Source organism: Emys orbicularis, chromosome 11 (assembly GCF_028017835.1).
Source record: "Emys orbicularis isolate rEmyOrb1 chromosome 11, rEmyOrb1.hap1, whole genome shotgun sequence".
In the NCBI taxonomy this organism is placed as follows: domain Eukaryota; kingdom Metazoa; phylum Chordata; order Testudines; family Emydidae; genus Emys; species Emys orbicularis.
This window is the reverse complement of record NC_088693.1, coordinates 10,861,127-10,877,660: the sequence shown is the minus strand read 5'-3', so window position 1 is coordinate 10,877,660 and position 16,534 is coordinate 10,861,127. Positions and strand designations below refer to the sequence as shown.

At 41.8% G+C, this 16,534-nt stretch overlaps 1 protein-coding gene across 2 annotated transcripts in view; it reads left to right on the top strand.

Annotated features, from left to right (window-relative positions):
* Positions 1 to 8,605, top strand: part of ADCY5 (adenylate cyclase 5) — a 300,445-nt gene extending 291,840 nt beyond the window's left edge. For both annotated transcript variants that reach the window (XM_065413070.1, XM_065413069.1), the window contains 5 exons: positions 1,021 to 1,153; positions 3,731 to 3,994; positions 4,588 to 4,792; positions 5,526 to 5,650; positions 8,477 to 8,605. In XM_065413070.1, the coding sequence (XP_065269142.1) occupies positions 1,021 to 1,153; positions 3,731 to 3,994; positions 4,588 to 4,792; positions 5,526 to 5,650; positions 8,477 to 8,605 (856 nt within the window). The remainder of the gene's footprint in view (positions 1 to 1,020; positions 1,154 to 3,730; positions 3,995 to 4,587; positions 4,793 to 5,525; positions 5,651 to 8,476) is intronic.
* Positions 8,606 to 16,534: the final 7,929 nt, after the last annotated feature.

The following is a 16,534-nucleotide window of genomic DNA, read 5'->3' as shown; positions in this document are numbered from 1 at the left end:
TTTTTTTCACATTTCATGCCAAAAATTGCCTTTTAAAATGTTCACAAAAATATAATAGAGGCAGAGGGGTAGGATAGCTCAGTGGTTTGAGCATTGGTCTGCTAACCCCAGGGCTGTGAGTTCAATCCCTGAGGGGGCCATTTAGGGATCTGGGGCAAAAATCCATCTGGGGATTGGTCCTGCTTTTAGCAGGGGGTTGGACTAGATGATGTCCTGAGGTTCCTTCCAACCCTGATATTCTATGATTCTATGTCTGAGTCACAGATAGCAAGGCTTCTGCTAGTTCTTGTCATTGCTTTCATGACCTGGCACAATAAAGTATAGATACTTTAAAGGTGCTGAATATTGACCAGGCATGTATGCCTGTTCTTGGAGTGTATTCTGAAAGGGATAATGCCAATTAGCTACTAGTCCAGATTGTAGATTTTGTTTTTTAAAAAAGATTGAAGGTTTTATTTTAATGTTTTCATAATTTTAAATTCAAAAGGGGATTTTTGGGGGGGAGGGGAGGTATTTTAAAATTTCCATGAAGTGTAACTTTTTAATAATTGTAAATGAAAGAGAGAGAGATTGACTAGATATTAAGCACACACAACTTGAAACTGAGCAGTCTAGTTTCACTGTCCAAGCTTAATGGGGGAAGGAAAAAAAGCATAAATGGTGCTAAGTAAACCAGATTTTTAAAATTATTTCAGTTTTACCGAGTATAGTGTTGTGTTAATGGCTTTTTAAAGATGGCTTTTATATTGACAATGTCCCTTTAAGAAGTTAAATCTAATCTCCAGTTTCAGATGTCATATTTGAAACCAATTATCAACTGCAAAGTTTGCAAGCGACCACAAGTATTGTTCAAATGGCAAGTCAGGAACATTCCCTCCACTGCTCTTGCAAAACAAACGTTACGTTGCACAACTGTGCCTTCAAGAGAGAAATGGAGCTTACAGTTACAGCTGTGTTCTTCCTGGTCAGGAGCAGAGGGCCGAGAATATTCACAAGCTTCTGTCTTCTCCTTGACTCTAGCTCCCAGAAAGCGTCGAGAGTGGCACTGAAGATTGTGACCCCTATCGTCATAACTGTTTTTGTCCTGGCATTATATCTGCATGCCCAGCAGGTGGAATCCACAGCAAGGCTCGACTTCCTTTGGAAACTGCAGGTGGGTGGGTGCTGTATGTGTTTGCATAATGCAATGAAGTTGTGTGTCATAATGCAAAATATTGCCCTACAGTGATGGACAGTGTGATCAAATGCCCATGAATTCAAGCTGGACATTGCCTTCAATCCGATAGATCAATAATGCTCTTCTCTTCTGTAGCATCTTTCATTCAAGGGTCTTAAAGCACTTGACGTACCTTACCTACAGGGATGCTATGATACTAATTTATTGGGGTAAGCGTTATCCCCATTTTACAGCTGGCTAAACTGAGGCACAGGCAGGTTAGGCCACTTGCCAAAGGTCATATAGCAAGGCACCATTTGTTTTCTTTAACCATGCTGCTGAATTCTGAAATCAGAGGCAGGCAGCAGAAAGAGTCTGTACAGCTTTCAAAAGTTATCAGAGACCTATGCTTCTTTTAGCCCTTGATCTCTATGTAAACAAACACAGAAACCACCTCTGAAATATAAGCAGAAACCAAGTTGGGTAGGCTTTAGTTTGCAGCTTGCAGAGGTATGGTTGTCGGAGTTTGGGTATATTAATATATTTAGAGCCTATGAATGTTTTGTGGCTTAATTTTTTAAAAAGGCAGGATTCCATGTTCTTGTGTTTCATGTCAGACCTGGAAATATCACATTCCAGAAGTGGCTTTATTTGTATAAATCAGGTTCACAGTGTCAGGAGGCCATCACTGAAGTCCTGGTTTCTAGAGGAGTGAAAGCACACATGTATCTGGGACAGCTGTTTCGTGTTGCTGTGAGCAGGGCAGTTCTGTGGTTATTGTGTATTAGCCACACGGTTCACACTTGCTACCCGTACAGATTTCCTTCTTTCCTTTTGTTTTGTGATTTTTCAGGGGGGTGGGGAGGGAAGAAAGTGATTACCGGATGGTAGTGATGGAAGAGGCACAATATATGCAGGTCTGATGCCGTTCTCACAGGAGCATCTCCAGTTAAATCAGTGTTCAGTGACTGCAAAGCTGGTACTAATTAGGTCTACAAGGAGAACTCAGAAAGATTATCCGTGAAGTCTGAGTCATATAGTGAGCTTATACTCTTATTTTATTGTATCCGCCTCGTCTTATGACAGTACATCCATCCAACAGCTTCCGTTTCATCTAAATAATATTCCTAAAATCCATGCATGCTGGGCCAATGTCCAGAAACTAACACCCCTCCTCAACCCGCAAACTTTTTCAACCCAACCTCCCATCCACTCAAACATACTCCTCCTCTTCTGAAAATACCTGGGAAAGCAGACAGACGTTGCAGACTGACCTGAAGGTCATCTATTCCAGACTCTGGCTGGCCAGCACAGGGTGGGCTGGCCATTGCACTCCTGTGGTGAAGATCTCTCTTATAATACAGTAACTCTGAACAGGTTCGCTGAGAGTGTAGACCAGACCAGAGCTATAGACTAGCTTGATTTTGTGTAAGCTCAATTGTAATTACATTTCATGAGCATCCATGTGTACTGGCAAACCTCATGCAAACTGAGTTTCCTTTTGTTTAGTTGAGTAATGAGCTTTTGTGAGGGGGATTACATTGTAATATCACTTCTGCAGTCAGACTTGGAAGGAGATATCCTGGCAATGTACTCTTGAGGCTTTGTGCAGATGGTTAGGAGGAAACCCACACAGTTCAGCAGTGTTAGTGTTTTGGATCCGTATGCAATAAGATGGAGAAAAGCTTTGGAGCAAACCAAACAACTTGGTTTGAGGTCCAGTACCCCCCCCCCTCTCCCCCCCAACTCTGGCCTCCAGAACAGACCTCCTTCTGATATCCCTCCCCACACATGCAGCTTTATCTCACCCACTCCTGGTACCCCATATAAACATCCCTGAGCTTCCTCCACTTCCATCTCCTTGCACATGCCTCTCAGCCATACAGCTCCAGCATCTCCTCCCCACACCCCACAGTTCCGGCATTCTGCCCCACCCCCGTCCCTCTCTCCTCCCGTATACCAGTGATAGAATTTTACACTGACCTTTGCGCGGCTGTAAATAACTACCCAAGGGGCAGGACAGCTTGTCTTTAAGGATTTTCAAGGTCTGGATTGCCCTGGGACAAAGGGTACAATCCTGTGAGGTGCTGGCCCTATTGAAATGATCTCCTTGTGGGAGCTGAGCAGGCTCAAAAACAGGGCAAATGTTTATACCAAGTATGACCATGTTTATAAGGGCTGGTCCACACTAACCCCCCACTTCGAACTAAGATACGCAACTTCAGCTACATTATTCACGTAGCTGAAGTCGAACTATCTTAGTTCGAACTTACCGCGATCCACACGCGGCAGGCAGGCTCCCCCGTCGACTCCGCATACTCCTGTCGCGGAGCAGGAGTACCGGCGTCGACGGGGAGCACTTCCGGGATCGCTTTATCGCGTCTAGACAAGACGCGATAAATCGATCCCAGAAGATCGATTGCTTACCGCTGGACCCGGAGGTAAGTATAGACGTACCCTAAAGTGTATTAATATTCTGCTCTCTGGTTCTGTGAGCTCACTTGCAGATCTCTCTCCTCCCAAGTAGTAACTAGAATGGCCAGCACAACTCTCTCTTTCTCTTTTCTCAACTAGGCCACTGAAGAGAAAGAGGAAATGGAGGAGCTACAGGCCTACAATAGACGCCTCCTCCACAACATCTTGCCAAAGGACGTGGCAGCCCATTTCCTGGCACAAGAGCGGCGAAACGATGAGCTGTATTACCAGTCCTGTGAGTGCGTGGCTGTCATGTTTGCCTCCATCAGCAACTTTTCGGAGTTCTACGTGGAGTTAGAGGCAAACAACGAAGGGGTGGAATGTCTGAGGCTCCTCAACGAAATTATTGCAGACTTTGATGAAGTGAGTGAGAGGATATCCAGACTTTTAATCTTGCTAGAGTTCTACTGCCAGAGCAAACAGAATCAGTTCAACCCTTCCCTCACAAGAAGGAAGTCAACCAGCAATGGGACCAGTCCAGTCCTCATCACACACATTCTCAGTCTTTAACCTGTTTTAGTTTATGATCACTTTCTTTTCCTTACCCTCTTCTGCAGCACCAAATAATTTCCCTTCCTTTGTGTACAGATGCTCCCTGAGTTATGCAAACCTGACTTACGGAAAACCAGACTTACGGAAAAAGTTCCGTAAGCTTTTTTTTTTTTTTTTTTTTCATAATTTTCGGAGATTCCCGACTCACGCAAAATTCGACTTACGCAAGGCGTTCCAGAACGGAACTCTTGCGTAAGTCGGGGAGCTTCTGTATTGCATATTGTTACCTGGCTGGAGCTCCATGGACTCTGACCACATCCTCTCTGAGTCATGGACACACTTGATACAATTTTTCATAGTGGATGTGCCATGCCATACTGTGTTGCTGTAAGGATGAGTTAAACAGCATGTATTAGTTTGCATCAAGTCTTATTCAGTAACTTTGCTCTCTTTCTGTTAAACAGATAATAAGTGAAGACCAATTTCGACAGCTGGAGAAGATCAAAACCATTGGCAGTACGTACATGGCTGCTTCAGGCCTCAATGACTCTACTTATGACAAGGTGGGAAAATCACACATCAAAGCTCTGGCTGACTTTGCCATGAAGTTAATGGACCAAATGAAGTACATTAATGAGCATTCGTTCAACAACTTCCAGATGAAAATAGGTAAAGTATTTGGATTGAGGTTACAGAATTAATTTTTATTGATGTTCATTCCAACCTGGCCACTTCATCTAGAGTTAAAAGTGCAGCTTAATTTATATTTAAAACCTACAAGTTCGCTGGTTCCAATGAATCTGGCCTGTGATGACAGAAAACTAGTGATGATGCTTTTCTTTGGTCCATACAAAATGGTGTCTGTCCAGTTCTTTGAGGACAAGTGTCCACATTATGAAAACCACCACTAGAATTGGCACCAGATTGAACAAGTCACAGAGGCTCTTACTGTGTAAAGGTTGAGGCATGCTGGCATCTGAACCATACTGGGAATCTTTCATTGTTGCTGCCCTGATACACCTGCTATGTGGACACAGACTTCAGTCTCAAGGCCTGTCATTCTATCACCTGACTTGGACATTACATTTCCTTTAAAAATAGGGGAAGACATGAGAAGGAAAGGAGTGTGACAACCCCCTAAAGTGATATTTAGGCTAGGGAACTCATCAGGACTCTGTATGATCATATAGAAGACCCCGTTCTTCCCTGTGGCCTATACATCTCCTAATCTTCCCACAGCTTTAAAAAACAACATATTGCACAGCTGAAAGGTTTTATGGATTATTTCTGGATTTAGAAGGGGAAATGCCTAGCTCTGGGACATTCATATGCTCACATGACTCCTGGGTGATGGTGTATAAACAATGAACCTGAAGCACTGGGGTTTATTTTCTGTTTCTAGGGTTAAATATTGGTCCTGTGGTAGCTGGGGTAATAGGCGCACGAAAACCTCAATATGACATCTGGGGAAACACAGTCAATGTAGCCAGTCGAATGGACAGTACAGGTGTTCCTGACAGAATTCAGGTGAGTTTTAATTACCATAAAACATATAATGTATCTTTTATGGGATTTTCTATCTAATCTAGGTTTCTATCTCATTTCATCAGTTCATGCCAAACGTTTAGGGTGAGAGAGGTGAACTAGGCCTGAGCACAGTATTGGGAGCTTGGAATCCTGAGTTCTGATCCTGAATCTTGTGGTCTTGGGACAATTCATTCATTTCCCTATCTTTCAGTTGGGGGTTCGTATGCTGTAGGGACGTTGTGAAGGTTAATGTTAAACCACTGGGGGAAGTGATACTAGGAAGCAAATTCTGCCCTGACTTACACCCCATTGACTTTATTGTTGAGCCCCATGCAACTAGATAATATGTTAACACATATTGGAAAATATGACATCCTTTGGAGTAGGATACGGCTATATTTCTGTTGCCACACAACCTCACTGCTAAAGAGCAAGGAGAATCTTAAGAATTATTTTGGTTTACTAGGACTTGCCTCACAAATTTGTTTCTGTGAATACTGTTATCTGTTGTAAGCAGCATTTTCCACAAACTATAATGTCTTTAATTTTCTCTGTCACAGTGATACCCTGTATTCTGTGAGGACATATATATACTCTCTCTTCAAAACTGTAGAAGGATTTCAGACAGGCATGGGGGTGGGGACATTTCCCTAGAGAAGCGGAGAGAAAGAGTAGTTTTAAGGTTAATGCAATCTTTCTTATTCTAATCAAGCTCTTTGTTCAGTGTTCAAAGAGAGTGACCTTTCCAGCAATTCATTTCCATTGTCACATGGCACATACGGTCCTGTTTTCTCTAAAGAGTTGTTTGTGTATCATCATTCCTCAGTACCATACTGCAGAGGTATAAAAATAATAAGAGTAAATGGTGCCAAATCCAAGTGAGGATTTTGTGCTTTTTTCCAGCTAAACTGAGAGTTAACTGGATCACTATTTATTAAAACTTTTCTCCCTAAGAATATCCATGAGCAGTTTTCTCTCTAGACTAGTGACTTTCCAGTCCTATGAAGGTAGAAGTGGAAACATTTAAATCCAGAGAACAGAGCATGAGAAAATGCTGTAAGGAAAAATTCTGCAGTGAACAGAGTCTGCCATAGATCAGATCTTAACAGGGTTTTGTCAGCTCTGCGTTTTCAAAGTGACCATATTTTAATGAGCTGCATTGTGAGCTGATAAATACATGGGTATGCCGTATATACAACACAATACTCAAGGAAAAAAGGAGAGTTCAGGAAATTATCAGACTCTTTGCCCACACTGATAGTTAACACATTGAGTGCAGTTAGATTTCCGGATCTATCAGGCAATGGAAAATCAGTGGAATGTTGCAAGAGGATGATTGGATCAGCTTTTCGGTGTACAAATGTCAGGTGAAAGGCCCTAAACTGAAAGGATTTGGGTCTAGCTTTTCAGAGGTAGCTAGGTGTCTAGTGGGATTTTCAAAAGAGCCTAAGCAGGCTAGAGGTCTAACTCACAATGAGTTCGGTGCCTAAACTGCTTCTTTAGGCAACTAAATATCTTTGAAAATTTGGCCCCTACCCCCTTAAAAATGTTCTTCTATGTAGCAAATGGTTATATTTGAATGGCAGCTGCCTTAAGCTGCAGCATGAAACAGGATAGTGCCTGAACAATCCTTGTTGTCTTTCACCCAATTTGATCACCTAGTGTGTTTCCAGTTTGATTGTTTGTTTGCAGCTTCCTGAGAAATGACATGAGCCGTGTATTATCCATTTAACCTAGTTAAGGGTTTACTTCATAGGGTCCACAATTTAAATGGATTTCCAACCTACTTCCCTAACAGCACCCTACTTTCACAGGAATACTGCCAAGCATTTCACCTGGGTTCTAGATGCAGTAGCTTAGTACGATGACTCAGGCTACGAATCTGTCACAGAGGTCACGGATTCTGTGACTTTCTGGGACCTCCATGAGTTCTTCTGGGACAGGGCTGTTGGAGCAGCAGCAGCTGCCAGAACAGGTGGCCAGCGGCCAGCCCTGAAGCAGTGGCCCCCGGAACAACTGGCAGCAGCTGGCTCTGAAACCACTGGAGCAGCAGCCAGGATGGGGGCTGCCAGAACAGCTGACCAGCAGTCAGTCCTGGTGCCACCAAACAGCTGGCCAGCCCCAGGCCTGTCAGAGCAGCTGTGGGGTTGGGCCAGTCCCCCAGGGGCTGGAGCAGCAATGGTCAGCACCTGCTACAGAAGCAGTGGCGAGACTGGAGCAGCTGATGTTTATTGCCTGCAAGCTGTCCGTAACTTTTACTAAAAATACCTGTGACAGAATCTTAACTTTAACTATGACTAACCTTTTTCATATTGTGACCTGTGCACCACCCCCTTAATGTAAGCAGATACTGGAGACATGAAATGGGATATTTCCTTCCCCCGCTCTGGGATCATGACCTAGCACTTCACCTGGGTTCTAGAGACAAGCTTATAACTCTGACTTACCTTTTTCATATTGTGATCCTTTGTAGCCTGGCCTGCCCCCCGCAAATCAACTTCAGCAGAATACTGGATCCATGAAATGGAATTGCTAGTAATATTTCCTTCCCAGCCTCTAGAATCATGACCCTCAGCTGGAGAGCAGCTGATGTGCCCAATATGACCTTGAAACTCATTGTTTGCAGCTTGTAGCAGTTACGTAACTTGTACTGGCCACCTTCCTATAAACTGGTTGATACAAGTAAGAGAATTTTAACAAAACAAAATATTACACCCAAAATTAATTGCATGTGTGGATTACGTGGCTGAAGAGAGATGGTGTAGAGGTGGGGGCGAGCAAGTTTAGCGGTTCTGCTATCACTTCTAATCTATTCTCTCTCTGCAGGTGACCACAGACATGTACCAGGTTTTAGCAGCCAACGGCTATCAGCTGGAATGTCGAGGGGTCGTTAAGGTAAAGGGTAAAGGAGAAATGACCACCTACTTCCTAAACGAAGGGCCGCCGATCAGTTAGCAGTAACCAACTTTAAAAATGGCATTTGCATGGAGAAGAATTGCTGTTTAGCTGTGGACCCAAAAGTACAGCGCAGTTGCATTTTTTCATGCAACGACTTTAGAGCATGGTTCTGACAAGCAAATGAACTTTAGCCACATGCCATGCAGTGCAGAAGAAAGAAAACACTGTGGATTAATTCCCAGTGGAGTGCTAAATCGACCAAAGATGCATCTCTATGGAATTCCCAGCTAAACGAAATGAATTTGAGCTTTGAAAATGAAGCTGTTGCACAGGACATAAGATATTTAAATATTTATTAAAGCTACACAAAATTTTACTGGGTTGAAGGAATGTATGATTCACTACAAAGCATTATTTTGGAAAGGATTTGCACTCCTATAATATTTCCGTTCCATACGGTCAGTTCTTTCAAGTGTACCCCTATTCTTTTATTAGCTGTTTGATAGGCTTTCAAAATTAAAAGTGACACCCACTGTTCTACACAAAGGGCCTTTCAGAACAGCATCGGTAATGTTTTTTAGGTTGAAAAAGACACCTTGCCCTATAAAACTGTCCCCTTTCTCTTACATGGCTAACGGGCTACTCTTCTGAATAGGACTGGTACACCTCAGATCAAGATGAGGAAACATGGCTCTGCAAACATATTTATTAAATGAAAGTCTTCTGTGCTCTTCTTTGGTATATATCTCAGTTTACATGTGAAAGACTAGATGAAAACAAGAGACACTTTAGGGGGAACCCCCCCTCAACTTTCTTGTTTTTGTATTTTTTATTTTGTAATATTGAAAACATGGAGATCTAACAGATATACCAAATTCTATATTTTGTAAATTATATATATTAGAAAAAAGTCTGTCCACACCAGAGTGTGGTGGGTTGTGTATATATAACCTGCAGAACTATGTAACATTCCGTGCATTATTCTCTGAATACAGACTTGGCAGTTTTCAGAATAAGAGTAAACAATCAAACAACAGTTGATGAGGTTGCAGGCCGAGTCAGATGCATTTTTAAGTGAAAATTCAGAAAACCCTACAGAAGAGGAAAAAAATCAAGTACAATAATCATTACAAACAACTGTTCATTTCAGGATTCAAGATGCAGTTGGGGCTGATAAAGAGTGCAGTGAATGAAAGTAGGATGCATGATAAATAACTGAGCTGTTGAGAATATCAGACGAGCATAACAGGGAAGAGCACTAAGCAAATCTTCATCTGAAGGTAGCAAAAACTCTGTCACACTGGAACAAAAATAAGATCATTTTTACAATTCCTTTAAAATTATTATTTTCTCACAGCAGCTATTAATAGAATCCTGATAATACAAAAAAAGTGTCCAAGATACTCTAAGTGCCATTTGTCTTTACAAAGAACTATGTACTGCATTGCCAGGTTGACTATCTTGTAGCAAACATTTAATTAAATTAATGATTCACAGCTATTTTAAGAGTTAGGTGATTCTATCTTTTTAAAAAAAGACAGATGGATCATTTGTATGTGGATTCAGGAGATCTTTAAATAGAGTGACACAGATATCATGTTGGACATATCCTCTTACTAGAGGGGGAGGTATATGAATAATTCGTTATGATTTATGTACCTTTTTTAACTTGTAAAAAATAAACCCTTGCTATTTTATTTTTTAAAAAGCATTTTAAAGCCCTATTTTTTATATTCTATGAGGGGAGAGTTTTGATACTGAATTTGGCTATCACTAAAATGACTCAAATATTTTGACAGTCAGTAAAGTTCTTTTCGACTCTTCTCAGGGCAAAAATTACTGTATTAACAACTTAATGATTGCACTATAGTGGTGATTTATAAAATAGGTGTTTCACTTTATTTTTTACAACAAGAGTAAGTTAAAATGCATGGGCCTGTCCTAATTAATTTACCATGTTGCTTAGCATCCAGCCATTTAAACTTGAGCTTAAATGGCACCCCTGTGATCCTTCCTTTTCCCCTTTAATAGGCCACATCTTTGAAAAGTATAGTATATTGACTTCTGTAAAACTGCCAAGTCTGCCCTTGTACTATACTTTTGCTGCTTTGCATTTGCTGATTTGCAAAATACTTTCGTTACATGGCACAATGACCACGCCCTTCCCTTCCCCCCCTCTATCCCTTTCTACCACTCACTGGGTTTCATCATCTTCATCATGTACATTCATTTTTAGGTTTGCTTTCTACTTTACTAAAGTCTGTATTCTTAACTTTTGATCAGTCTGCTGCTCCACCTTGCGCAGCTGTGTTGTCAATGATATTTCAAGTCCCCACTATCTCTGACTGCGATTGTTGACAGTGTGTCATGATCATTTCAAGGAGTATACACGCTCTTTATTTTAGCTCCTATAAAAATTGATACTGTTATGATTTCCCATGGAAATTGAAATCTATTTAAGTAATTTAACTATATTAAACACTGTTTCACTGGTAACATGGCTTTGTTCTACGTTTTATTTAAGATCTAGCTGGCTCGTGAAAAGACATATTTGTGCATCAAATGATAGTTATGCACAAATTTTAGACGTTCCATATTTAAATGTAATGTAACTGATGTGTTCTGTATAAAAAACCTAGAACTGTATTTGAATGAAGTTTTGTGACCAGTTGCACAATCCAGGTTATCTACTGTGAGACGATTTAAGCACAGATCCTCTTAGCACTTATTTGTACTATGAACGCCCCACTATATGTGTGTGCTGTGTATTGAGGAACCACCTAAGGTAAATTAGAGCCAATATCAGAAAGCCTGGTTATATCTGGCATATTTAAATAGATGCTAGTAACTCATGTTACTTTGAAATGGCTACTCTACCTACAATGCTACCGTTTTGCTGCACATGGTTTATTTGCTACTACTTTCGAAGTTAGCTTGTATGACGTACATTAAGGAACAGACCTGTTAGCATGCCTAGGCATTAGAAGGATGAGGCACTTCTGTACAGGGGTTCAAGCTATACCTCCTAGAACTGAGAGCAAGGCTGATGTAAATGCCACATTCTGTTACAACGCTAACTCCCCAGGCCAACTGGAAGGGGAACTAGTTCTCGTCAAAATAACACCTAATAGCTAGATTCACAAAGAGATTTAAGCACATAGGTATTCATACCCAACATTTAGGCACCACTGCTGTCCTAACACCGTCGATGTCTGTATTGCTGCTAGTAGGCATGGGCCAAGCCACGTAAGTGCTGATGCTGCCCCACAGCTAATGAGCTTTTTCACTTTCAGTAATTAAGTATTTACTGGGGCAAGGCCTTGAACCTGAGGCAGTCTACACCACCATTTGTGTTGGTGTAACACCCCCCCCTGAGCCTGTGTGGACAGCGTTATGTCACCAGGAAAGCGTCTCCAGCCCCTGCGAGTAGTGGTAGTTCTGCCAGTGGGAGTAGTTAAGCTGACCGAAGAGCTCTCTCCCGGCAGTGTAGAGTGGCTACATAAGAGAGCTTACAGTGTAGCATGCCCTATCTCTCTCCCTGTGCATGGTGTGGGGGAACCTGGTGATTTCAACTTGGTGTCAGGGCCCCTAGGACTTAGGTATAGCAACCCTGGAGTTCATAATATATCTCAAAATATCATATAAGCTGATTTACAGGTATAATTTTTCAAGCACTAACTGGTCAGGCCCTAGTATTACTGAAAAAGGAGCATCGATTTAGATTGATTAAGCACCTAACATATCATTGATAGTGGGTTTTTTTTTTTTACTGAGTTTCCTCTTTGTTCAGAGAAAACAAGGACAATTTTAAAAAAATAATAAAAACCATTATGAATAAATTAAATCACCTCTATTTCCTTTTGGTTATGGAATTCCTCCTATTTCCCTGCCAGAGTAAAGATATATGGAATCTTGTACTATTTGTAGTGCCGGGGGGAGGGAGGATGCGGTAGACTAGAAACCTACCATCAGTACTGTACTTGCTTCATCTCCCCAGAATCTGAATTTCCCCTTTTTTAGTCTCAGAGGTATACAAATATTGCCATCTGCTGGAAACAAACTATTTTACACTTCAGACAATCCACTATGTTAACACCAAAACCAAACATAGCATCATAAAAATCAGAGATGGGAGAGAAGCAGGGACTAGATCTAATCCAACAGCATGGTAGAATTTCCTAAGGAAAGGGCATGCTATATCCAATATTTACCTGATTCTATAATTTCTCTCACCTAAAGTGACCAAAAGCAGCTGAAGGAAACCAAAAAACCCATGTCACTTTTTTCTAGCCAACTCATTAGACAAGAGTGAGTTTTTTTGTAACTTGAACAATTTATAGCTCGGTTGTGATGACTTAACTCCCTGCTAAGCTAGCATGTTTCATCTTTAAAATGATTTCTGTACATTAATTCACAGATGAGTAGAGCTAGAAAAAGTCCAGTTAGACCCCAAATTCCAAGATAATCTTCCTGCCCATGCATGACTCTTCCCTTCTGTCTATGTACCAGTGTTTTTTGTCCAGCCTAATGTTTGTAGGCCAAGAAACAGAGCTTTCACCACTTCTCCTGGAAGGTTATTTTCCAATCTAATCCATCTCATTGTCAGGAAGTTTTTCAGGATCTTTAGCCTACATTTTCCTTGTCTTAATTTTGTCCCATCACAAGTAATTATATCCTCTCAACATATTATCCAATCTCTCTTACACTTAACAATTGGGTCAATGGAGCTGCGTGATGAATACAATTTCATATGTAAAACCCCTGTAAAATCACTTAGAAATGCCAAAGTTTACAGATTTTTTTGTCCCAGTTCTGCAGATGGATCCACACAAGCAGCCCCATATTGAAATTACTGGGGATTCTAGAGGCAGATTCCTGTGCCCTTATGGAGCTATTTGCAGGATCAGAGCACTACTGGGGCTTTCTTCCACTACCATTTAAAACAAACAAACAAAAAAGTAAAATGCCTTTGCAACACATTCAATTATGCAAAACCACTAATACTACAAGCATTCACACAACATGCATTTTTACAATGAGTGGCTGCTACACAAACATGTAGCTTTCCTGCTGTTACCGTCTTGCCAAGTGCCAAGCCCAAAGAGCATATGTTTAGTGTTTGTAAATGGTAATGCATTTCTACTTATTACTTAATCTGGGATTCAAAAAAGCAATTCATGGGGGGGGGGGGGGGGAAGAGGTGAGAAGCCTAAACAGATGTCATTGCTTCTTTGCTAAAGAAACTACTAATTATTAAAGATACGGCAATGGGTGTTGACTAACCTCACCATTTAAAAAACCTGACAGACTTTAAAACAATAGTGTTCTATCTCCCGTCAGCCATTTGATGCAGAGAAAATGAGTTCTTTAGGACAAAAAAGTGATTGGATTGAATCTGCTACATTACCAACTACATACTCAAACCTAAAAAAAAACCAACAACTGTATTTTCCAAAAGACTTTTGATATTATTCTACATTTTAAAATGCACCTTTAGGTAGTTAACCCACCAAAGATTGCTAGAAAAAACACACAAGAGAGAAGGCTGGTTATTGTTCAGTGCCTGAGAGAAGGTTGGCTGCTGGAGAGAAAAGAAAAAACAAACAAAAAAGCTAACTGTCTGTAGGAGAGATTTTTAAAAGTTTCACATTTCTACTCAGGTATTTAAAAAATAAATGAAAAACAGACCACACAATACCATGAAAGGGGTCAGGACTTTTAGGTCAGAAAACACACAGGGAAACAATAAAAACAACAGTGTGTGTGTTTTAAAAAGCTATAGTGAGGCATTTGAACATTCCTAATTAATCAAATTTGAACAGACTCATGTTTTGTTTAAAGAAAATATTTTCATTCTTTTTACATATGCTGGATACAGTCTGCCTCAGAGCTTAACCTCTAATAGATGCCGAGTGGCCTCAGCTTCCACTGATGTCCCACTGAATGCACCCAGCATCTATCAGAATCAGGCCCTTTTCCTTGCGCAACTCCAATTCTAATCAGACTTGGACTGTAACCAGTACAGAATCTGTCCTCATGAACCTGATTCAACATCTAGTGAAGTCAATGGAAAGTCTCCTGTTGACTTCAATGAGTACTGGATGAGGTCCAGTGGGCACAATCCTGGCCCCACTAAGTCAAGGGAAATTTTGCCGTTGACTTCAGTGGGTCAGAATTTCACCCCATAACAGGACACAAATGGTGCATTTTCCAAACCCGTGCACAGAAAAAGTTCAAATATTCTAACTACCCACATGAAGTTTGTATACAAAAACAGTACTGAACATCTTCTAATATGTATTACTAGCTTACATGTTTAGTAATGAATTTGTGAGGAACTGTCACAGCTGGGGAGTAGACATTATCTCTTCACTGTAAATTGTGATTTTTTTCAACAAGCATAGTTAAATCTGTCTGACAGTTGTATTTGCTCATTACATCTGTTAAATCAGCAGTTTGTTTAATGCCACTAGTAATGCAATAATGGCTCTAGATGTTACAGCAAGGGAACGCATCCTTTAAAAAGCAGGGGAAGGGAAAAAGATTAAAAGGAAAAACAGTCTTCTCAGACTGATACATCAGCAGCCACTGACAGGGCAGAAAAGCCTACATCTGCATAAGGTCACAAGACTGGAACAAACAGGGCCGGCTCCAGGCACCAGGCAACCAAGCACGTGCTTGGGGCGGCACCTGGTAAGGGGCGGCCAATCTTGGGGTGGCGGGGGCTGTTTGGCGGTGCTCTGCGCGGGGGGGGGCTTCAGCAGTGCGGCGCTCGGCGGGGGGCAGAGGTGTTCGGCAGCGCGGCGCTCAGCGGGGGTTTCGGTGGCGCGGCGCTCCACGGGGGGCAGGGGTGTTCGGCAGTGCGGCGGGGGCTGTTTGGTGGCGCGGCGCTCGACGGGGGTTTCGGCGGCGCGGTGCTCGGCGGGGGTGTTCGGCAGCGCTCCGCGCGGGGGGGTTCAGCAGCGTGGCACTCGGCGCGGGGGGGTTCAGCAGCGTGGCACTCGGCGGGGGGTGTTCAGCAGCGCGGCACTTGGTGGGGAGGGTTTCGGCGGCGTGGCATTCAGTGGGGGGGTGTTTTGGCGGGGCAGGGCGGCGCTGGGGGGGGGGTGTTACGGCGGGGCGGCGCTTTTTTTTGCTGCTTGGGGCGGCAAAGAAGTTAGAGCCGGCCCTGGGAACAAAGAGGTACTTCAGTGTACATTCTTAGTAGCATCTTTAGTACTACAACTGAGGCAAAATGAATAGTGGTAGAACTATTTTAGACCTTCCAACAGAGCAGGTTTATAATGCTAATTCTTGTTTAGTTTCCTGACTGTCATAATGATAATAAGCTAAAAGCATTATCTTTGCAAATAATTTAACTCATTAACTGCAGAAGTTACAAATACCAAGCCCAATCCTGCAACCCATGTTCATGTAAGTATTCAATACGCATGCTAGTATTCCCATCGACTTCCATTGGGCTGCTTCCATAAGTAACCCTTACAATTACTTCTTCATGACCTCTTTTTTTCGTAACAAGAAGCAACTCCTTGGTCCAATTTCCTCTGGGTGAAATTCACTCAAGACCTAAGCACCATTAAAGTTATCAGAATGCGGCTTAAAGGGGACCTGCACTCATTCAAGTCAACGGGAGGTTTTCTATTGACTTCTCTGGAAGTCGGATTGGGTCCTAAATATATCAGCATAATAAATTAAAGTTCCTGAGTGATGTTTGCACCTTTTTTTTTTTTTTTTTAACAAAAACCCCCCAAAACCAAAAAAACTCAGAATTTTTGGCTCAAAGGAGTGTGTTGAAAAGACGAAAGCTTTAGTTTGTACTAAACACACAATATCCATATTTCAAACCCCAAGTTTAAAATAGTGAAAGATTTATTTTTGTGTTTTCAGGTGTCCTGATTTCCAAAGGCTGCACTGCAATCTAATGCAACATGTGTTGTTTGGCAGTGGGTAGTCTGAGCTGTTTAAAACTAAGGGTTTAACTAACAG